Source organism: Mandrillus leucophaeus, unplaced genomic scaffold (genome assembly GCF_000951045.1).
Source record: "Mandrillus leucophaeus isolate KB7577 unplaced genomic scaffold, Mleu.le_1.0 Scaffold432, whole genome shotgun sequence".
NCBI classification, from domain to species: Eukaryota; Metazoa; Chordata; class Mammalia; order Primates; family Cercopithecidae; genus Mandrillus; species Mandrillus leucophaeus.
In genome coordinates, this window is record NW_012104610.1 from 789,351 (window position 1) to 813,309 (window position 23,959).

Below are 23,959 nucleotides of genomic sequence, written 5' to 3' on the forward strand. Positions count from 1 at the left end.
GGGCTGGGCCAGGAAGGCTGGGCTAGGCGAACAAGTCCCTGAGCACTTTGTTCCTTCCTGAGCCCCACAGTGCTGCCTGTCCCTCCTTCAGCACACTGATGACACTCAGCCTGTGATCTCTTGTCCCCATGAGCTCCTGGAAAGGTGGAATTGTGCTGGACTCGAACTCTAGGTAGCACCTAATAATCTTAAAGACAGGAAGTCTTTAAGGTTATTAAAGAGTCTGCAAAAGAGACAGAAGAAATGGTCACAAGAGCGGAAAGAAAACCTGAAAAGTGGTTTTATAGAACTCACAGGAGAGAGTGGCCAAGGTATCAGTTGCTATAGAACAGTCGTGAAATGTAAAGAAGGAAACTGTTCATTGGCTCTGCCAGTCCTTCATTATCCTGCACACAGAAGCTTGCAGATAGAAAGTGCCCAGTAAGTGCCAACAAAATTGAAAGAAAGGATGAGGCTCTGACGGAGCTTCTGAGGACTTGCCCAGTAGTTAGGAAGACCACAGGCACACTGCTTCCTAGGGAGGTTGCACTTTGTCCTGAAAGCAAAGGCCAGCTGAAGGCTTTTTCGTCAGGGGTATATTGTGGTCACCCTCATGAGAGTAGAGAATTGGAGTTAGGAAAACCTGGGGGTGGTTTTTACTCCTAGTTCAAGCAAATAAAGCTAGCTTTGTGGCCTTGGGCTAGTTATTTCACTTTTCTGAGCCTGTAGCTTGAGGATTTTAATTCCTATCCCTCAGGGTAGTTGTGAGGATTAACTGATAAAATATATAGAAAATACTGAGCACAGTGTCTGGCACAGAGTAATTGCTCAATAAATAGCAGTGTTACTATTATTACATCATGACTCCAATGATCTGCCCAGGAGACATGAAAACATACATCTACACGAAGACTCGTGTATGAATGTTCATGGCACTGTTTATATCATAGCCAAAAAGGGGAAATAGCTTAAATGTCCATCATCACCTGATAGATAAACAAAACGTAGTATATCCACAGAATGGAGTACTATTCAGCCATGCTACCACATGGATGAACCTTGAAAACATTCTGGTAAGCTTGAAGAAGTCAGACACAAAAGGCCACATATTATACAACTCCATTCATAGGAAGTGTCCAGAATAGGCAAATCCATAGACAGAAAGTAAACTAATGTTTGCCAGGGCTAGGGGTAGGGGGAGTGTCTGATAATAGATAGGGGATTTCTTTTGGAGGAGGGTGAAAATGTTCTGGAATGGTATATTTTAAACTACTGAATTGTATACCTCATTTCCTTTCCTTTTTCCTTTCCTTTCCATTTTTTAGACAAGTCTGTTGCCCAGGCTGGAGTGCAGCGGCATGATCCCAGGTCACTGCTACCTCTGCCTCCTGGGTTCATGCAGTTCTCATGCTTCAGCCTTCCAAATAGCTGGGATTACCAGCATGTGCCCCCATGCCCGGCTAATTTTTTTTTTTTTTTAGTAGAGATGGGGTTTCACCATGTTGGCCAGGCTGGTCTCGAACTCCTGGCCTGAAGTGATCTGCCCACCTCGGCCTCCCAAAGTGCTGGGATTACAGGCATGAACTACTGTGCCTGGCCTTGAATTGTATACTTTGAAAGGTTTAATTTTATGGTGTGTGAATTGTATCTTAATAAAAAACAATGTATTTGTCAATATTCTGCACTAAATTCCTGTTAGAAGATAATACTGTGTAAAAAAAATTATTTTTTTCTTATTGATAATAAAAGTTTCCTTCACCTGGATTGTATTTCCTATGGCCTGCCCCTTCCCCCTCTACCTCCCACATCTCTATAGAGCTTTATCCACTTCCTCTGCCACTCAGGCAGACAGCCACATGTAAATGCTTAATAAATTGTTACTGTTGTTCATAAGTTGATAGGGTCTTTTAAGAAGTAGAGACTGTGGCTGGGCATGGTAGCTCACACCTGTAATCCCAGCACTTTGGGAGGCCAAAGTGGAAGGATTACCTGAGGTCAGGGGTTTGAGACCAGCCTGGCCAACATGGTGAAACCCCCATCTCTACTAAAAATACAAAAATTAGCCAGACATCATGGCACATGCCTGTGATCAGGAGGCTGAGGTGGAGAATTGCTTGATCCCAGGAGGTGGAGGTTGCAGTGAGCAGAGATCGCGCCACTGCACTCTAGCTTGGGCAACAGAGTGAGACCCTGTCTCAAAAAAAAATAAAAATAAAAAAGTAAGAAAAGAAGAAGTAGAGACTTGTGGCTGGGTGTGGTGGCCCCACGCCTGTAATTCCAGCACTTTGGGAGGCCAAGGCAGGAGGATTGCTTGAGCCCGGGAATTCAAGACTAGCCTGGGCAACATAGTGAGACCCTGTCTCCTAAACATTTGTTTTTTTTGTTTTTGTTTTTGTTTTTGAGACGGAGTCTCGCTCTGTCACCCAGGCTGGAGTGCAGTGGTGCAATCTCCGCTCACTGCAAGTTCTGCCTCCCAGGTTCACGCCATTCTCCCGCCTCAGCCTCCCGAGTAGCTGGGACTACAGGCACCCACCACCACGCCCAGCTAATTTTTTGGAAAGACAGGGTTTCACCGTGTTAGCCAGGATGGTCTCAATCTCCTGACCTTGTGATCTGCCTGCCTCGGCCTCCCAAAGTGCTGAGATTATGGGCGTGAGCCACTGAACCCGGCCAAAAAATTTTTTTTCAATTAAAAAAACTTTTTCTTTTTAAGTAGAATAGGAATACTTCTGTATCATGATATAAATGTTTTCACATACTGGATTGAGAAACACTGGTTTTTACTGTCCATCAACAGTGGTTGGACACCCACCCTGAGCCATACCCTGTGCTAGTTGGTTTCCCAGCCAGCCCATTATATCCTTTGGCAGGGACTGAGTCTTAACCTTCTATTATGCAGATAGTACTTCCTGAGCAAGAGAGAAGCTCAAAAAATACTAGATAATTATTACCTTAATGTTCTGTGTAACACACATTTATTGAGCATCTGCTGTGTACAAAGCAGTTTTCTAATTATGTTTCTGTCTTCCTGCCATGAGAGGAGTACCTTTAGGGCAGGGCCAGATCTAATTCTTCTGCATCCTCAGGCCCCATTCATTCAGGGTCTGCCGACTTGAATAGAATGGGTGGTTTCTGAAGAAGAGAGTGAGGTGCTTAGATGTGGGCTTTGGGAAGGCTGTGACAGCACAGAGAGTCAGAGTGACCTTTCCTCCATAACTGCCAGGGCTGGCACAAGGTAGACACTTTATACAGGCTTGTCAGCTGCCAGTACTTAGAGACAAGGTAGATACATGGCCCCAAGCTAACCCCTTCTTTTTGTCATACTTAAAGTCTTTGTCCTTAAGTCACAGGAACTAATGATTGGAGGAAATGCTCAGCCACACACACTCAACCACCAACAGCTAGAGTGGCATAGACAGGTTGCTGGTGGTGCCCATGCCCTTCCAGAGGTCTTAGCTGACTCAGACAGATAGGAAATGCCCACAGGTAAGAGCGCATAAAAGGAGAGCAGGAGAAAACAGAAAGAAGGGGAACCATTTAATTGTTATTTGGGATATTCTCTGCTTTAGAAAGGAACCCTTTGTATGGCTTCATGAATGAACGTTTATCTGTACGCTGATAGGGGCAGCTTCCTATTCTTGAGGAGACTGGGGGCTGGATTTGTATTTAAACAGATAATAATCACCTAAGGAGAAGTGGTCTTTGGTGTAAAGCCTGACATAATTTAATGAGTGAAGGATTAAATGATGCGTGGAGTGTCCACAGGCCTCCTCCCTTCCCTGAGACTTACCTTGGCTTCAGGCGGGCAGATCATGAGGTCAGGAGATTGAGACCATCCTGGCTAACATGGTGAAATCCCATCTCTCCAAAAAATTAGCCGGGCGTGGTGGTGGGTGCCTGTACTCCCAGCGACTCGGGAGGCTGAGGCAGGAGAATGGCGTGAACCCGGAAAATAGGGACATTTTAATGAATACATGTATGAAATTGTGTGTTTACATGTATTTGTGCTGGAGTATATTAACCTGTGTAGTTGTTTGGCATACTGTGTTAGCATGTTCAGCTGTGTGTATTTGTGTATTTACAATGCATCTATGTGTATGGAGTATGTTATGGAACATGTGTGCATGCACGTGTAGGAGCCCCAGTCCCATGTTTTTCCACCATTTGTAGGTGTCCATGGACATTCCCAACATAGAAATCAGAGCCCTAAGCCACCTCCAAGGGAAGGTTGAGGTTCCACTGATCATTCATAGAGCCTCTGACTATTTATCCTTCTTCTCTTGCCAGGAGCCAACCCCCTGCAGAGGAATGAAATGGGACACACGCCCTTGGATTATGCCCGAGAAGGGGAAGTGATGAAGCTTCTGAGGACTTCTGAAACCAAGGTAAGTCTCAGGGAAGGGAGGAGGCCTGTGGACACTCCACGCATCATTTAATCCTTCACTCATTAAATTATGTCAGGCTTTACACCAAAGGCCACTTCTCCTTAGGTGATTATTATCTGTTTAAATACAAATCCAGCCCCCAGTCTCATCAAGAATAGGAAGCTGCGCCTGTCATGACCAGGGAGTGGCCTTGGCCACTTCTGGCTGCTGAGCATTACCTTTAAATTTGGTTTATGAAGTGATGGGTCTCCCAGGTCCTTTTCAGAGGAGGGGGTGCTAGCCAGACAAAATCTTTAGCCCAAGCAAAGATTTTAGTCGTATTTTTCCTAGGCCTCATGTATTCTACAGCCTCATCAAACCATCTTTTCCCAGCATCACTCTTGAACTATTCCTTCACCCCTCCCCTCCCCTCCACGCAAACTCCAGAAAGCCTAGTATAGAATCTGAGCCAAAAAATCCTCCATTCTAATTCTGTCTTCCCAACCAAACTTTTGAACTCCCTGAAAACAGGGCTAAGTAACTCAGGAACTACTGGACAGAACTAGAACTAGAATCACAAAATCTCAGAGCTAGCAGGGACTTTAGAAATCAAGTCCAGTGATGGGAAATCTTACAAAAGCATAAGCCAATAAATCAGAGGAAAATTGAGTTGTTCGAGTAGAAGGAGAGAGACGGACTAGAGCACTGCCCATGTGGCCTGCCCTTCCCTCCTGGGGAAGTCTCTGAGGGGACTCTGTTGTTGCCACAAGTTTCAATCTCTGAAACCTAAATCAGCTGACTTATTTTACTCCTGGAGAAACTGGAGCCTAGGGCTGTAATGTGGCTTGCCTTTGGTCCCAGAGTGAGTTAGCATCAAAACTGAACATAATAGGCTTGACTACAGGTCATGTGGTAGGTTCAGTGGCAGGACAGGGACTGCAAAGACCAGGTTTTTTACTTTTACTCTTGTGCCCTTTCCAGCATCAAGGAGTCTGTTATCCACAAATTGGCCGAAGTACCTTGAGATGATTCAGTGTGGCAGGTCCCACCTAGTGGCAAATATTCTCTGTCTTAAGTCCAAGCACTTAGCTCCCTGGAATGAGACTGAAGAGATGTGGGTTCTGATCCTAGCTTCACCACTCACTGCCCATGTGAGCTTGGGCTAGCACTTCCCCTCATTAAAGCTCAGTCTTCTGTGATATGAAAACATTGTACTAAATGGTTTCTAAGGTTCTAGGCAACGTATGATTATATATGGATCAGTCAGGATAAGCTAGATTATGCTATTGTAACAACCCCAAATTTCAGTGGTTTAAAATGAAACAAAATAATATTTATTTTTGCCTTATGTTGCATGTTCCTTGTGGTTGTGGATGAGGGCAGGCTCTATTCATCCTAGGCACTTAGAAATCCCAGCAGGCAGAGCAGCCACCCACTGGAATGTTGCTGGTTGCTTGCCAGAGGGAAAAGGATGCTCTGAAGGGTCTTACATCCACAGTTAAATGCTCAGCCTAGAAGGAGGATCCTTTCCGTCCACTCACTATTCATTGGCCAGAACCATGTTCCAAACCAATCATAAGGGGACCAGGAAGAGTAATCCTACCATATGCGTAGAACGGGAGAGCTGGAAATATTTGATAATCAACATCAACCATACAGAGTTTGCCTCCCTGGTAATTTTAGTAACTGTCTTGCAGTAGTTTCTCCTGGAGAAAGGAAGGAATTAGGAAGGGTGACTAGTTTTTCACAACCCATCCCCAGGGGCCCTTGTGACCAGAAAGAACTACTAAATTTCAGAGGGCAAGTGCTTCTCTCCTTTTGTTCAGATTTTTCTATCCTAGGAGCAGGTCGGGAGATTGGGTCAACTTCCCCAAGTGCCTTAAGGAAATCCCTTAGCACTGTTGCGCCTAACCTTAGGGACTGCACTCTCATCCTCAGCTCCCCTTTCAAGCCCAGTGCCTTTCCCCCTGAGAGACCAGCCCTGGACTTGGCCAAGAGTACCTGTGGCTTTTGAACTTGTGTGACAGAGCAGGCAGTGATCTGGCCACTGAAGCAAGAGAACAGGCCCCCTTAGTGCCAGTGCTGGTGGAGGGTTAGGCCCACTGAAGGACCCTTCACAAAATTTAGCTACCCAAGGGAAGTGGCTTGATGTTGGCCACATTGTTACAGGGCTAATGTCCAGAGTGAACAAATGGCAGCTGCAATCCCCTGTGCCAGTCAGACCCTTCTGGAGCATGGAGAGCAATTATAGATACCATATTCGAAGTAGACATTGATCTCTTAGAATCTGTGCAGAGAAGGGCAGTAGGGTGGCAAGAGGAACTGTGCCACGAGAGAAAGCTGATGGTAATAGGACATCTGGCCAGAAGAGGAAGAGCACAGGAACAGCTCTGAGTGAGAGGGAATGAGATTTGTTCCATGGCAGAGCCACAGTGGGTAGGCTTATTGGGCAGCAGCTTCAGGGAAGAGCCCTAACACAGCTGTCCCACCATGGAGGCGCTGCCTTAGAGGCTAAGAAAACCACTTGGAGCCAGTCCAGGGATTCCGTAGCTCTCAGCTGGAAGACCATTTCATCTGTTGTCACCTCTGTGCATCCAGTCTGGACTTTCTCCATTCTGAATGTGTCCACTGAGCATCTCCACCTAATTGCTTTGCTGTCCCATCAAATTCTACGTATGTGAAGCACCCCTCAGCCCTCCCTGGATGTCAGCAGCATTGGCTTTCTCTCAGTTATTCAGCATCTACTTGGTCACCCATTCATTCTGTTCTGCATTTTTCCTCCAAACTGCAAAAAGCTTCCTCTTCAAAATTGTGAGGCAGGCTTTTGTGGGAAGAACACCATTTTATACCTGGTTTCTTCTCCCTCTGCCAGTAAGTAAGAAGCAGCTGCCTCTGAGTTCAGGCCCTGCATCTGTAACATAATGACTCAGGCCTGGAGGCTGCTGAAGCTCCAGCCTGGGCTTCATCTCCTGGCTCTTTGTCTAGACATGGGTTGCTATCACTCTGATCTTATCTGGCTCCCCTTCTGTCCGCTCACAATCCCCCTGCCACCCAGCTCAGCCTCCTCCACCTCCACCTACCACTCTGTAGTCAAATTATGCTCATAGAAAACTTGTATTAAAGTTATATGTCCCATTATAGAAGTTTTAGAGATACAGAAAAGTAAAATAAAGAGAAATAATATAGTACATATTTATGAATGACATCTATGTGCCAGACTCTGGGCTAGATGGGAAGAAGACTGATGAGTAAAACACTCAAGGAGCTACAGTGAGTAAAACACTGAAGGGGCTACAGTCTGATAGGGAGACAGGCAAGTAAACCATGACACCACTGAGTCATCAGTGGTATAACTTATCAAGGAAGACCTCCTGGAAGAGATGACAACTGAGCTGAATTTAATTCAAAGACTGTAGCCCTTCTACCAAGACATAACTACTATTAATATTTTTAATTAATTATAACAATAATAGGTACTGTTTTTATCAAATGCATCTAGGTACTGTGCCACGTGCTCAAATATATATTTTTTCTAATCCTGTAGCAAATCTGTGAAATAGTTCTTGTTACCCCTGTTTCACAGATGGGAAAACTGAAGCTGCAGGAAAGCAAGCAGATGATTTACAGAAAACCAAGTTGTTATAAGTGACTATTAGGAATTGAACAATAGGTTTCCTCTTACGATATGGTATTAGCCTTCTCTGGATCATATCTATGTATAGTTATATAGATGGCCTTTTAAAAAAAATTGTGGTTGACAGTCCACCATATATACCAGGAGTTCTCAAACTGGCAGCCACATTTCATATAGCCACCCAGAGTTTTCCAAAAATGTGATTGTAATGCCTTGGAGATTGGGCGTGTGCACTGTCCAGCCACAGGGCCCCCCATTCCCTCTTATATTATTATGTCCTTGATTATCAGACACTTTTGTTTCCTACTTGGCCCGAAGGAGTTACGATCCTATTCTATATTTGGAATTTGCTTTTTATTCACTTAATATTATTGGTGATTTTTCCATTTAAAATTATCCATAAGCCTAATTTTTTATTTAATTCTGCCCTTTAAAATGCGTCATTTACCCTAGAATCTCTGTCACATTAAGTGGTCTGAATGATGTGTCCCTCACTGTTGGCTTCCTCAGTTCTTTCAGCATTCTCTGCGCCGAAGCCTCCTTAGACCCCCTGAGAATATCTAGAGGTGACGAGGCCCAGCCCTGTCCCTGAGTTTGCCATCTGCGGCGGGGAGAGGCAGGCACTCTTAACTCTGATACCTGCAGACTGATTTGTCTTAGGAGGGTTCGCAGAGTTGGTAGAGTTTCCAAGAAAGCGTGGATCACCTCCTGGCAGAGAGAGCAGGGCAAGCTTCAAAGAGGAGGTATCCTGTAATCTCACTTTGAAGGATTTTAATAGATGGAGAGTTTAATACTTAAAGCCAGGACCATTTTCATGTCTTAACTAAGAGACGAAGGAGAGGTAGAAATACATCTCTGTTGACATGATAGCAGATAAAACAAAAATATGTGGAGCTATGCCATGATAAATATTCAGCTGAAGGGAATGTGCTCGTGCCAGCCTGCATCTCCACTCCCAATCCTCACTGCACTGAGACTCACGAGGAATTTATTACTCGTTTTAATCACACCCAAAGAATGCATTGGCAGGAATATTAGGCAGATAGGCCTATCCTATATATTTTATTTGCATATCCCAGTGACAGCATCACAAGCACATTTCCTATCTCTATATTTTTTCATTTGCTTCAGGGGCAGCTAGGGATGTGATGCTCCCCTGGGCCCGCATTCCAGGCTGAGAGCCTGGGTGCTCCTCTCAGAGCTGAGTGCAGCCCTGCAGGAGGGGAGAGGAGGAGCACACAGGAGGGTAGGAGGGTTATGTTCTTCCTCCCCTCGGCCTTGCTCAACCTATTCCGTGCTTTGCCTCTCATTACAGGTGCCAGCTTGCCATGTGTCTGGCTCTGTACTTGGCCCTGTGGCTTACTATGGTATGGGCCAGACAGTGCTAAGTGCTTTTTAGGGACCAACTTTCTCTTTCCCTTTTTTTTTAACTTTTATTTATTTTTATTTTTTTCTTTTTTTGAGATGGAGTCCTGCTGCGTCGCCCAGGCTCGAGTGCAGTGGCGCAGTCTCAGCTCACTGCAACCTCTGCCTTCCAGGTTCAAGCGATTCTCCTGCCTCAGCCTCCCCAGTAGCTGGGATTATAGGGGGCCACACCACAACCGGCTAATTTTTGTATTTTTAGTAGAGATGAGGTTTCACCATGTTGGCCAGGCTGGTCTCAAACTCCTGGCCTCAAGTGATCCACCCGCCTTGGCCTCCCAAAGTGCTGGGATTATAGGCATGAGCCACCATGCCTGGCCTTTTTTTTAACTTTTAAAAGCTTTTTATTGAAGTATACTTGTATAAGATACACATATCAGGAATGTACAGCTCACTTTATTTTCACAAACAAGACATACCTTATCGAGAAATAGACTGTTAGAAGTACCCCAAAAGCCTGCCTCAGGCTCTCTTCCTGACTCATCCCCCAAGGGTAGGCATTATCCTGATATTTTTAACTTTTATTTTTGCATAATTTTAGAGATAGTACAATTAATTCCTATAAATCCTTCACTTAGATTCCCAACTGTTAACATCTTATCATACTTGCTTTATTTTTATGTACATAACTAATACTTATAAGGATATATATATAATTTTCTTCTGAATGATTTAAGTTTACACATGATGTCCCTTTACCCCTAAATATTTGTATGCATCTCCTAAAAAAACGAGGACATTTTCTTATAGAACCTCAGTATAATCATCAAAATCAGGGCATTAATATTGATATTAACTAATCTACAGATGTTATTCCGATCTCACAAGTTGTCCTAATAATTCTCCTTACAAGAAAAGACGGTTTCAAAATCCAAGTTGCATTCGGTTGTCATGTCTCTTTAACCTTCTTTAATCTAGAATGATCCAAACGTTATGATGTGGAAATCAAAAAGAAAAATAAAACATAATAATCTGGAATGGTTCCTCAGTCTTTCCTTGACTTTTATGACCTTGACTTTTTCTTTTTTTTTTTTTTTTGAGATGGGGTGTCGCCCTGTCACCAAGCTGGAGTGCGGTGGTGTGATCTCAGTTCACTGCAACGTCCGCCTTCTGGGTTCAAGAAATTCTCCTGCCTCAGCCTCCAGAGTAGCTGGGACTACAGGCGCCCACTACCACGCCTAGCTAATTTTTGTATTTTTAGTAAAGACGAGGTTTCACCATGTTGGCCAGAATGGTCTTGATCTCTTGACCTCGTGATCTGCCCGCCTCGGTCTCCCAAAGTGCTGGGATTACTGGTGTGAGCCACTGCGCCCGGCTGACCTTGACATTTTAACAAGTGCAGGTTTGTTATTTTGTAGAATGTCCCTCAATTTGGGTTTATCTGCTGTTTCATTGTGATTAAACTCAAGATTATGCATTTCTGGCAAGAACACCCTGTGGGGTTTATTTTCAGTAAATGTATCAAGTTGCCCTTTACTAGAAGCATTAATACTTCTAACAGATAGAAAATTTCTGTTTTAAGTCTCATCTTCTTAAACAGACTGAACTCCCTGAAGGCAAGTCTCTCCTTATCTCCAAGTGGATGGTGCAGGCTTTGGAATCAGACTGCAAGGGTTAGTGTTCTGTCTCTACACTTGCTGCCAGTGGAACCTTGCTTGAATTTACTTCATCTCTGTATAATGGGGATGATGATACTATCAACTTAATAGGGCTATGAGGATTAAAACAGCCAGTCCCAATGTGAAAGCTAAAATTAATGAGTTGAAGTTTGACGAGTAACAGGATATTTACACAGTGTCAAAGTCTCTCCCCACAAGATACTTTTTAATTACAAAGGGAAAAATAACAGTGAAGAAACCTGGCAGCTGCCACCTTAACCTAGTGATCGAAGTTAAGACTACCAGTTATGAGATAAATCAACATCACATCCCTTTGATATGATGCCTGTAGTAGCCTGTATTTGTAGAGCCCTTACCAAGCTCCTCCCATCCTTCTTTCTCCTCTGCTCCAAATAGAATATATACATATCAAGTATTTTTCTTCTCTAGTTTACTCCACTGGCTAGCCTTTCACAAGGCTGGGCACATAGCTCATGTCTTTAAAAGTCAATCATTGCTGGGCATGGTGGCTCACGCCTGTAATCCCAACACTTTGGGAGGCCAAGACGGGTGGATCACCTGAGGTCAGGAGTTCCACCTGAGATGAGCACAAACTCATTTTCTCACTTTAGCCACTCTTCGCCCTTCTTAACCTTCTCTCATCAGTCTTGTCTCTGATCCACCTAGCTATTTGCAGAGGAGTGACATGATCAGATTTACATGTTTAAAATATTGGCTTTAGCAGCAAAAGGAGGATGGACTGGAAGAGAGGAGAATGGAATCTGGGATGCCGACCTAGTGATTACCAAATGTGAAGGGGCTGACACCTGCTTTGTGTTCAGCCTTCCTCTACAGGGATGTGTACTTTGTGGGCTTGTTTAAGAGACTTTCAAATTCCTTAGGTGCCTCTCTCATCTCCCAGTCTTGTGTTCCCATGTGCTCTACATCCCCTAGACTTCTTTGTTGGCACTCCTGGGCTCCTGTTTTATCATTCCCCTCCTCCAGGCTTTCTCCATCATCATCCCTGCCCCGACCATCTCATCTGTTATCCCCTCATTCCCTTTGTTGACCTCCCTTCCCAGGCCTCTATGTCATACCATTTCAGGGCATGGTAGAAGCCCCGACTATGATGTGAGTTACCATCTGAGTCAGGGACTCAGGAACATGGGGCATACCTGAGTTTATTTATGAGTAGCAGGTGGACTGTATAGACCTGACCTCCCCTTGAGAGGCAAACTGCAGCTTGGCCTCTCTTCTCTTCCCCCTCCATACCTACCTTCCCATTCTTGCCCAGGGTTTTGTTCTGCCTACCCCCCACCCCTACCACAGCTGCCCCCTCAGTGAACACACTGCCAGGTTCACTGTCAGACCTCTGCCCTGAGGGATGCCCAACAGTTGGGACGCCTGCCATATCCCTTCTGTAACCCTCCCCCGCAGAGCCACTCAGCCCAGCCACCTACCTCTAAGCAGAGCGAGCCCAGCTAGGCTTCGCCTCGGCCTCCCAGCCCTTTCCTGTAAATGCACTCACAGCCAGGAGGGGTGCCATATTAAATCAAGACTGATGGAAACCAGTGACTGCGATTATCCAGCCAAGATGCAGCATGGGAAGCTGGTCGCTGATGGCTCCAGGTGAGGGCTTCTGAGGCTAATTGTGTGTGGCTTTTATTAAGAAGATGCTCTCTCTCCCACTCCTGCTCTCCTGGGTGGCTCCTTTACAGTACCTCTCTCAGCTCAGTGCCCTCTGCTTCTGCAGGCTGAATTCCTGCCTTCTCTTCTCCTCTAGTGGATCCCTATCAGAGCAGAGCCTTGAACTCGGTTTTGTAGCCTTCCTCCCCATCTCCCCAAAGACAGGAACAATAGTAGCCTGTATTTATAGAGCCCTTACCAAGCTCCTCCCATCCTTCTTTCTCCTCTCCTTCAAATAGAATATATACATATCAAATATTTTTCCTTCTCTAGTTTACTCCACTGGCTAGCCTTTCATAAGGCTGGGCACATGGCTCATGTCTTTAAAAGTCAATCATTGCTGGGTGCGGTGGCTCACGCCTGTAATCTCAGCACTTTGGGAGGCCAAGATGGGTGGATCACCTGAGGTCAGGAGTTCAAGACCAGCCTGGCCAACATGGGGAAAACCAATCTCTACTAAAAATATAAAAACTAGCCGGGCGTGGTGGCGGGCGCCTATAATCCCAGCTACTTGGGAGGCTGAGGCAAGAGAATTGCTTGAACCCGGGAGACGGAGGTTGCAGTGAGCCAACACAGTGCCACTGTACTCCAGCCTTGGAGTACTCCAGCCTTGGCGACAGAGTGAGACTCTGTCTCTCTCTCTCTCTCTCTCTCTCTCTCTCTCTATATATATATATATATATGAAAAGTCAATCATTCATTTCATGTTTTTTAGCACAAACTCTATGTTAAGCATTGGTAAAGCAACATGAAGCTGTGATCTTCTGCCTGCCTGGCTTAATCTCAGTGTCCTTTACATTTTTATCAAGAAGTCTGATCCATTTTCCGAGGTTTTTCTGAATTGGCGTAGATATTTGGGACACCAGGCTGGGGAGAATCAGAATGTGCTGAGATTTAGGCCATGGTTTGAATCTTTCCCAAGACCATCTAGAAACATCCTGGAAAACTAACCAGTTCACGGTATAACTTTCCCCACCCCACCTGTCATCTCCATAGAAGTCAAGAGTCATTTCCTTTGCCCAAGAAATAAACAGGAATACCAAACAACCTAAAACCATGATGCTGAAGAAGAGTCACAGGAAGTAGAAGTGTTTCCCCACAGAAGACTTAGGGAGGCCACACTGGTCATACCCAAATCAACAAAGTGGAAAGAAAAGTTATGTTAGACTTTGCCTATGGCAAAGGGAAAAGATACGTTCTGTGAGGCCCCACAGACCAATGGGTGGAAAGTACCCAGAGGTGGAATTCTCTATCATGTCAGGAAAGCTGACAGCAAAGATGAGCCGCCTCAGGCAGTGGAGGCACCTCTAGAGCCGGGTGAGTGTTGAGACTGCACGCTGCAGACCTAGGGTTCCTAGAGATGGAGCCTTGAGAGCTGCCTCTGGGGCAGTGGTAGCAACCAAGTGGACTTGGCTTCTGGCTTCTGCTTGAGCCAGAGTAACTCTTCCTTTCATCTGTGGAATTCCACCTACAATTACATTAGTTAAAGGATTCCAGTACCAAAAACAAAAAAGGCACTAGATTAGACAGTCTGTTATCAAAATGCAGTGAAGGAGAAGAGGAGTCACATTTATCAAAGGCTTAATAAGGGTTAGGTAGAAGGTAGCCATTTTGGTCACTCAGACTACCTCTTAATGCTATGTGCCAGAGACTCTGCTAAGAACTTATATATTAATGCATTATCTCATTTAATCCTCACCTTGTGGCATTCCACAAGAATCCTACAAGCCAAAACTATCAATACTATCCTGTGTTTTAATGAGGAAAACTAAGATTCTGGGAGCTTAACTTCCCCAAGGTCAGCTAGCTAGGAAGTAGATGAAGTTGAGGGGTGAACTCAGGTCTGTCTGGAGCAAAGCGTGCTTTTCTGCACAACTTGCCTCACTGTGAGCCAAAAGAAGAGCCAAACCTCAGATGGAGACAGCTGAAATAATTAAAGCAGACGCTGTGTGTAAGGTGCTGAGTACAGTGCCTGGCATACAGCAGCCATTCTGCAAACGGTAGTCACCTTTATTCAGTTAGCAACACAAATTGACGCCTGCTGTGAGCCAGGCCCTTTGCTAGGCGCTGGAACTATAGAGATGAATAAACATGGTCTTGTAACCAGTGACCTCATGGTCCAGGAAGGAGAGACAAACAGGAAGTTATTTCAGTGCACCAGAGGTCCCAGGGCCTGGGGTAGGCACAAAGCCTTACAACAGACTCCCTAGACGGTACCACCTTGGAGGTTGGTGGGAAGAGAGAAGACCTTTGTAATGGGGTAATAGTGTCAGCGAAGGCCCAGAGGCAGGCATACTCTGGGACTCATCACTGAAGGGAAGTGAGGAAACTGACCCAACAAACCCTTGCAAGCCAGCTTCTGTCCCTTCAGGCTCCTTCCATGGTCTGCCTGACTGCAAGTCAGCACTGTCCCAGCCAGTATGTATGCATCTCACCATCAGAGCCTCCAGCCCAGTGGACCTAGTGCTGAATGGGGCTGAGTGGGCAGGGAGGAGGAAAAAGGAGATCTATGGCTGAAGTCGGCAGAGCCAAGTGATGTATGTGGCGCCTGAGGGAGCTGCACAGTGACACTCTGGATTCCAGCCGGCAAGTGTCACTCCGCTGGGATTGGTGCCGAATTACTGCTCCGTATGAAACCCCAGGACTGATGGGAGCTTTCAGTTATAGACTGATAGCAACAGCCAAAATTGGATTGTTTGCTATTTATTTTTTTTAACTTCTGTCAAGGTCACTACTGTAACAGGAAAACACTGCCCAAGCAGTAGGTATTTTTTATCCTCTCTGCCTGCAAGAGCAATCTGCAACCACAACTTTTGTGACAGGGCCTGACTTTGACAGCTGTCTTTCCAGAAAGATGTTAGTGTTACAGGCTTGGGGAAAAGGAGCCTCCTGAAGACCTGGTCATTCCTTTCCAGTTCAAGATCTGCTTCCTTCCCCTCCAGCTCCCAACCTCCACAAATACTCTACCATCAGGACCCTGCCCTCACTCCTCCCTGCCTGTCCTCCAGACAGTCCCATGGCTCCCTCCTGGCCCAGTCCTTCTCCAGCTTCTTCAAGCCTCCTGTTCCCCAGAAAGCCCCCCAATAGATGTTCCACACTTATGTGTCCTTCCTTTCTCTACTCCTGCACCACTCCATCTAGCTGTTAATTCTCTCCTCTTTGTATCTGTCATTTTTGCAAACACTCACCAGATGCCCCACTATTGCCAGGACGCATGCTAGAAATAGCAGTGAGTCAAACATAGGGCCTGTCCTTGGGGAGCTCATAGTTGATTTAGGGGACAGACTTACAGACATTCACCAAACTTGTTTTCAAATAGGTTTTTGTGTTTTTTAGTGAAAGATGCAGTGCTGGAGATTCATGCTTTGCACCCTTGAGGAAGATGGTTGGGAAGTATTTTTGTGCAGGCCATGCCTCATCTCCTGACTTTGAGCTGCCTGAGGGCAAGCCCGGGTCTCCTCTTCTGCACGGGTAACCAAGCTTAGGCTGCTTCTGCTGCCTTTTGTGAAGTGGATGAAGCTCAGGGCCAGACATGGCAGACCTTCAGCATCAACTGGAACCTCCCAGGGGACAGGGCATAGTCCTGCTTCTTCCCCTGCCCCACCCTTTCATCATGGCCATGCACAAGGCTGGGCATGCAGCAATTGCTGAATAATTATGTTTAATAGAAATACAGCATCATTGAAATGGGGGGTATTCATAGCTGTCTTTTGAACATCAAAACGTTTTTCAAGAGGAAAGAGGAATTTATACTTATTAAGCACTTATTCCATGCCAAGCATGATGCTAGGCCTGTTACATACATCGTCATATTAATATTTAATCCCCAATTTGCTAATGAGAAAACTGAGGTGAAACAACTTGCTCCAGGTGATAAGCACATCTTGTCAGTGATAAAGCTGGGATTGGACCCAGGTCTTCTGTCAGACTCCAGAGCCAGGGTAATCTGCTAGCAGTACTTACTCTACCAGCAGAGTGAGCTGAGAGCCCTGAGTGGCAGCCACCTGAGTGGAAAGTAGAAAGGGCTGGACCAGCCTCCAGTGACCATGAACCAAAGCTATGAAGCAGGACCGCTGGAGACCCAGACCTGGTTTTCCCCGAGTTGGGGGATAGAATGAAGCTATGGTGCTATGGTTCCAGCAGCCCTCAACCATTTGCCCTCTCTCCACACAGTACCAAGAGAAGCAGCGGAAGCGTGAGGCCGAGGAGCGGCGCCGCTTTCCCCTGGAGCAGCGGCTGAAGGAGCATATCATTGGCCAGGAGAGCGCCATCGCCACAGTGGGTGCTGGTGAGTATGTGGGATGCCAGAAAGGACAGAGTGGTTCATGCTCTGCTGCAGTGAGGTGTACATCCTGTCATCACCAAACTGGATAGGCGCTGTTAATAATATTAAAAGTTAGCATTTGTTGAGTACTATGTATATGCCAGACATTGTTTTAAGTTCTCTGCGTGTCATGTGTCATTTAATCTTTATAGCAATCCTCTGAGGTTGGTGCCGCTCAATCCCATTTTACTGATGAGGAAGCTGAGATACAAAATACCTAAATCACTTGCTCCAGGCTGCTTTCCTATACATAGAATTTAACTCTGACCGTCATCTGGTCCGCTACCCTCAACCCCATTTTTCAAGTGGGAGAATTGAGACCCAGAGAGGGATAGGAGCTTGTCTGTCACTAACAATGTAGCAGCTGAGCCAGAACTTATGTCCCCATCTGACAACCTGGGACTCTTCTATCACTTCCGGATAATTTGTCAACAGCTGGCCTAAATTTATAGAAAATATCCTGAACAACTTTTGAGTGTCTTCTCCACCACTGAAGCTCTTATTTCCATACTTTGATCCTTGGGAGGCAGACTGCCCTCTGGTGTAACCCCTAATGTAATGGCCCTCCAGCCTGTGCAGACCCCACGAGCAGATAATTAAGGTTCTGCTGAACACAGTGGCCTCATCTTTGTTCTCCAACTCTGAAACACCACTCCTTGGGCTTGATTTCAGATAGATGAGGCAAGGGAAGAGGAACCCCAGGCCAGGCCAAGACAAAGGTGTATCCCCCAACACAGTGGTTCTCAAAGCATGGTCTCTGGACCAGCAGCATCACTATCATCTGGGAACCTGTTAAAACTCAGATCTCAGGCTGATTCCACACCTGTGGAATAAAAATTTCTGGGATCTGTATGTTAACAGGCTCTTCAGGTGATTCTGACACTCAGCTGAAGTTTAAAATACCACTGCCCCAGGAAGGCCCTACCTGGTCGTGTGGTATGCCTGGATTGTGGGGTTGGTGCTTTTTAACCTCCATTTGTAAGGAAGTTACTGTATCCACCTTGCTGAGAAGCCCTGCAGCTGGGGATCACAGTGATAATGTTCAGAGCCATGTTCAGTCCTTGTGACCAGCTCCCAGAGGCTTCTAAACCCAAGCATGAGGGAATAAGGCAGCCTGGTGGTTGCAGCTGCTAGCCCAGCTGAAGCATGAAGCATTCTCTGGGTCAGAACTTATGGTAGGCAAGCAGCACCCAACACCTCGAGACCTCAAACTGAAGCAGGTCCAGGAGAGGAAGGCAGATCTAGAGGCTAGGCCAGGCCTCCCTGAGTTCTCCAAGCTAGCGTCACATGTGTGGTAGGGACTGGCTGGATGGAGCCTGGCACCCCATGGGTACCATGAGGATGGGCAGCCAGAGAAGTGCCGCAGAATGAATTGATTTGATAAATGGCCATTTATTACCCTCACGAATTGGCTGAAACCAATTTTGGTCACATCAACCCCTGGTAAGTGCTGGGATATTGATTTGTGCAAAGTAATACAGTGAATTTATCAGTGTGATCCCCAGCTGCAGGGCCTCTAGCAAGGCTGGTGCACAGTTACCACCTTACAAATGGAGGAGATAAAGCGTCAGCCCCACAGCTCAGGCCCCCATGGCCTGTCTGGTCTAGGGCCACTGGAACCAAACCAGGACAACCTGCAAGCCAGAGCCTTGGCATTGAAAGTGAGGCTTTTCTTCCAGAATCCAGAGCTGCTCTCGATCCTGAGGATGGGAGGCTGCCTGCCCTGTTGGGCAGACCTCCTGGGAGCTCAGCACCTCCACGCCCCACTATGCTCCTCAGAAAAGCAACCAGCTCTCTATTCAGCACATTCAGAACCAGACTCCCTCCCCTCCCCAGCCTGCCCATCTCCTGTGTTCTGATCTGTGTAGAGACCACCATTCACTGATCTCTTAAATAGAAACTCAGATGCTTCCTTGGCCCCTCCCTTCCCCTCACCCCTTACAACCCATGAAGGATCAAACACCGGGCCTTGCCACTGTCTTCCTAATATCACTGCCCTAACTCAGGGTGTCCGTGTCTCCCATCTGAACCAGGCAGCTCCTTCACTGGTGTCCCTGCCTCCCTTCCTTCCCCTAGAATCAGTTCTCCTCACCAGCTGGAGTAATCTTTGCAAAACACGTATCTTAACAGTGCCACTCCCGTTTAAAACCTTTGCATGTTCCTTGCTGCCCTAACCTGGCATGCAGGCCTGCTCCTGCTGCTCCCTGCTTTGTGCTGCATGCACCAGCCACAACAGCCTGCCTCTGCCTCCCTGCACATACTCTTGATTTCCTGCCTGCATTTGTCTGCCACCCTCTCTGCCTGCAATCCTTCCCTTCCGGCCCTTCCCCCACCCCACCCCAACCCATTGCTCACACACTGGCTGGTTTTTACTTAGCCTGACTCAGTTCAGGAGCAATTGACTGCAGGCTCCTTGAGGGGAGATAACATGACTTAATCATTTTTGTACTCCCAATTCCTGACACAGCACCCTGCTCAAAGTAGATGCTTAGCGCAGCTTGTCAAATTAAAGAATTTGGTCTGGCCCCTTGTCCATCTCTAGGGAATAGCCCCATAGGCCAGGCCCTAATGGGCTCTAGGATGTGCCCTGAAGTAAAACAGGAAAGCTGCAGCACCTGCTCTCTGGTAGCCCACAGCATACTAGGAATACAACTATAGAATAGCTCATTACAGCCATACTCTTTGACCTTTGACCCCTGGGGTGGGCAGGCCATTCCCCAGACCTGCTCTAAGAAGCCCCTCCTGGGCACAGGTCAGTCTGCCCATACCCGGCAGCTTTCTCAGAGCTCCTTCTGACCAGGAACCTGTCCCCAGCTTCTGTCCACCTGGTCCCAGTTGACCCTCTGAAGCCACATACTCCCCTGGGGAAGCTCTGCCACCTCACGTGTTTGGCTCTGCCCGAGTATGGCACATATTTCTTGTTACAGAAGGATTGCGTATGGCCACCAGGGCACACCACCAGATCTCATGCTTCACTTCCCTCTTTGACCAGCCCAAAAACGTAATCTTCCCAAGCTTTGTACCTTTCTGGACCCTCCCTTTGAATCCTCATCTGAGAAATACATCCATGTCATCCCTGGGTTGTGGAGTTGTAGTGATTAACTTACAAAACTGCTTGCAGTTCCACCCCACATCATGTTACTTCTGAAGTCACTTGCTGTGCTTTCTCGTTGCCTGGACTGCCCTGCCCTTCCACGTTGCCTGCTGAGATATTCAAGACCTAGGCCCTTTATTGTATATTTAAAACAACTGAAAGAGTGTAATTGGAATGTTTGTAACACAAAGAAATAATAGGCACCTGTCCAGTACTTACCATGTTCCTCGAACCTACAAGCAGTCGTCAGGAAATTGCTGATAAACATTTTTATGACTCAACCATGAGAGTCCCTCTGAAGGACTGGTTCCCCTAGGAGATGCCACAGATGTGACAAGCTTGTTCCAGATTAGGTTATAAAAAACCTCCCACACTATATCCCTGGCACCTATCAAGAAAGGTGAGTCAGCCCACCCAGACTGCCCTAGAACCCTAAGCTGGACAGAAACAAAGGCCTGGGGTGGAAGGAGGAGGCCGCTTTTGCCTTTTTGGTTTTGCACACACTGGGGCCTTCTTCCTGGAGTGTCCCATCATACCTGCAACTGGCTGGCAATCTCCCTCTCACCCTTCAAGCATAAATGTCAGGCTGGCACAAATGGCTCTTCCCATACTTCCCTCTGTGCACCTATCCTGTTTGGAGCCCACAGTTTTCATAGCAGCCTTTACCTCTATGGCACACACCTTGTTTGAGGCCCCTTTATGGGTGCCCCTGCACCTAGTACAGAACTTTTTTGCTAAACAAATGCATAAGGCTTCCTGGAGAGGGATTTAGAAGAAAGTGGAAGCCTTCTTCACCCAAGAATGGTAGTAGCCACCTGGGGCACTAAGAGACTCAAGTCTAGGCCTTACTTTTCTCTTCTCTGTAAAATGAGAGTTGAAGTTCCTGTTCTTTCCCATTTGCGATTCGAGAAAGACTAGTAATTCATTTAGTTAGCGAGTATTAAACCAGTGTTGGGCTAGTCTCAAGGGTCCTCAGAAAATAGGACACCCAGGACACCCAGCACCTGCTCCCATGGAATACAGTCAGATTGGGGGCACACCCTCTCCCCCAGATACAAGGCCACAGGTAGATGAAACACCTTACACTGCCTGTCTCTGAGCCTCAGTGTACTGTGTAAAATGGAGATAACACCTACTTATCAGATTATTAGGAGGATGAAAGAGTTACTGTAAAATACAAAAGCTAATGGTAACTGCCATTGCTGCTGCTATGACTACCATTATTTTTACTCTTATTGGTATCCCACTCCTTGCCACTTACAAATTGCTTTCATCACCATTAACTTGTTTGATCTGCATGTGGGGCTGACACAGCATATGTGACTGTTCCCATTTTATAGAGGAAGAAACTGAGGCTCTAAAGGAATAAGTGCTTTATTCAAAGTCAGTCAGCTGGTAAGTGACAGAGGCGGGACTCCATGCTGGATTCTGTAACTCCTGCCCTCTCCACTATACCACCCTGTAGATGAATGCATGCCAGAGAATACAGACCTGCAAGTTAATGGCTAGATGTGGTGTGGTGGAGTGAATCAAAAAGGGCTGCTTTAGGTGAGTTTTCAGATGTTCCAGTAGTGACAAGCATGGTCAGGAGAAAGCAGAACACAAGCCAGGTGGGCACTGGTACTACGTGCTGGGAGGCAGAGCAGCCTAGCTGGAGCTCATGGTGATGGGACTGGGCAGGCAAGGGAGCCAGGCTGCCTGTGTAGAGGGCCCTGACACCATCTCTAGCCCAAGAGCAGTGACCAGGAGAGGGTCAGGGGACAGGGGCTCCTGAGGCCATGTGCTGAATGGCTGAGCAGGCCAGATTAGAAGACTACAGAGAACGTTTTCCAGGGACTCAGGGTACGAGGAGGTACCGTGGCAGCGGAGAGCCAGAGGAGGAGAGCTCACCTTCCTCCAAGCTCCTGTAGTAAAGCACAGGCTCAGGCTCAGCCAGAGCTGAGGGTAAAGCCCAGGGTCTTTGTTTCTTCCCCCTGTAAACTTAAGCAGGTTACCTAACTTCTGTGTGCGTGTTTCCTCACCTATAAAATGGAAATCAAGTCCCCTGCTCTGCTTACCTCACAAGGCTGAAATGAAATTATGTCTACAGAAGTTCTTTATAGACAATGAAGTGTTACAGAGTCGGTTGTAAATACATTTGCTGGCCACAATTTGAGCAACAACACCTATGGCCACATCCCACATGGGCCCATCCAGGTCTCTGTCCCAGCCTCTACTCTGGCCTGACGGGATCCTCAAGGCCCATAGCCTTGGTTCTCAGCCACCCTGCCAACTACACACACTGGGGCCCGCCTTCTCCAGTCCTTCCTAGCCACCACCATTTCTCATTCTGTCGGACTCCATCTGCTTGGCTGTTTTTCTCTTCAGATATTATTAGAAATATCCAGAGTTGTAATTGTTTAATGGTTGGCATTTCGCCTGCTTCACAGGGGACGCACATCAAGCCCACCCCAGACTCATGCCCTAGGTCGGGCAGAATTGACCAGGGACAGCTGTGCAGTGAAGTCTGCCTGGCATTATAAAGAGCTCTCTCCCAGGTGCATTCTTAGAAAAGAAGGGGGGAATAGTGGCCCCAGGCATAATTCAATTCCTCATTCTCCATGGTGTTTTTGTACTGCACAGCTCAGCAGTGTGCAGCTCTCTGCGGGCTGGGATGCTACCTTAAAAGAAAAGTCAGGATCAGAACCCCAGGTACATGATACCCTGGGGAACCCACGTAGGGGGATGCCTGGGTATATCTGCTTTCCCAAATACCCCATGAAGCTTGAACTCAGTTCATACTCAACTTGTTTCCTACCTAGACTCTTAATTTAGTCAACTTTTAGAAGAATGTGGCTCCTTTCAGGTCACCACTCTCATCCCTGCCCTAACACACATACACACATGTCCATACATAGTATTCACAAGTCTAGCCTTTGCCATTTTAATATCTACACTTCCTCAGATACCCACACTCTCAACTCCCTGTTTCTGTAGGATACCAGCGACTCCCCACTTAGCCAAGCTTGCACTTTTCTCTCTTCATCCCCAGCATTCAGGTACCTATGAGGTCTGTGGGTTCCCCTTATAGCCAACCTTTCCAGAGATCCTGGGCCAGTTAGTTGGATTCTTACCCAGGAGAGAGGTTGTACTGAGCTTTTTCTCAGGCCTCTTTCAAGATTCTCAGGGAGCATTTTCTGGGCAGGCAGAAGTGGCTAGTCTGATGTCCGTGAATTTGCACAGCTTCCATCTATTTCTGCTGAGGCCAGAAGTAGAGAGAAAGTCGTATTTTAGGTAGGAACATTAGAGATCGAGATGAGAAAGACCACTGGCTTGAGGTGGAACTCCTAAAACAGTATTCTAGATCTTCACAGTCTGATCCCACCCCAACACTCCTCATGATCATTCCTGTCTCTCCGCCTCTGACATACTGGCCACCTTTGCCTCTTCAAATCCTGCCCATCCTCCATGATCCGTCACCAGTCCTGCCTCTTCCAAAGAACCTTCCCAGACCTCTGCAGTCACTTCTTTGAAACCCAGCCACACAGTATAGTGGTTAGGATCTTGGTAACTCAAGACTGGCAGACACATCCCAAACACTGTCAAATCTTTCTCGATTGACTGGTGTTCCAGGCCTTGTTCTCTGACATCTATTCCTTGGCTAATTTTCCCTTGACACCCTGGGGACCAGATCAGACATGCTGTTCCATTTGCAGACTGACCTTGACATTACACAGTGCTCTGTCTCTTTCCTGCTCCTGACTGCCATGTTTCCATTAGTGCAACCAAAATTCATACTTTTTTGAGCAGCCATGTTACTCTAAAAAAAAAAAAAAAAAGGTTTAGAGAGAGAAGCAACTCTGCCATCTACTAGTTGTG

At 46.6% G+C, this 23,959-nt stretch overlaps 1 protein-coding gene across 4 annotated transcripts in view; it reads left to right on the forward strand.

The window, feature by feature from the left end:
* The window catches only part of CLPB (ClpB homolog, mitochondrial AAA ATPase chaperonin), a 150,470-nt gene that overhangs the window by 109,311 nt on the left and 17,200 nt on the right, over nucleotides 1–23,959 (forward strand). For all 4 annotated transcript variants that reach the window (XM_011993658.1, XM_011993659.1, XM_011993660.1 and 1 more), the window contains 2 exons: nucleotides 4,267–4,364; nucleotides 16,857–16,971. In XM_011993658.1, the coding sequence (XP_011849048.1) occupies nucleotides 4,267–4,364; nucleotides 16,857–16,971 (213 nt within the window). The remainder of the gene's footprint in view (nucleotides 1–4,266; nucleotides 4,365–16,856; nucleotides 16,972–23,959) is intronic.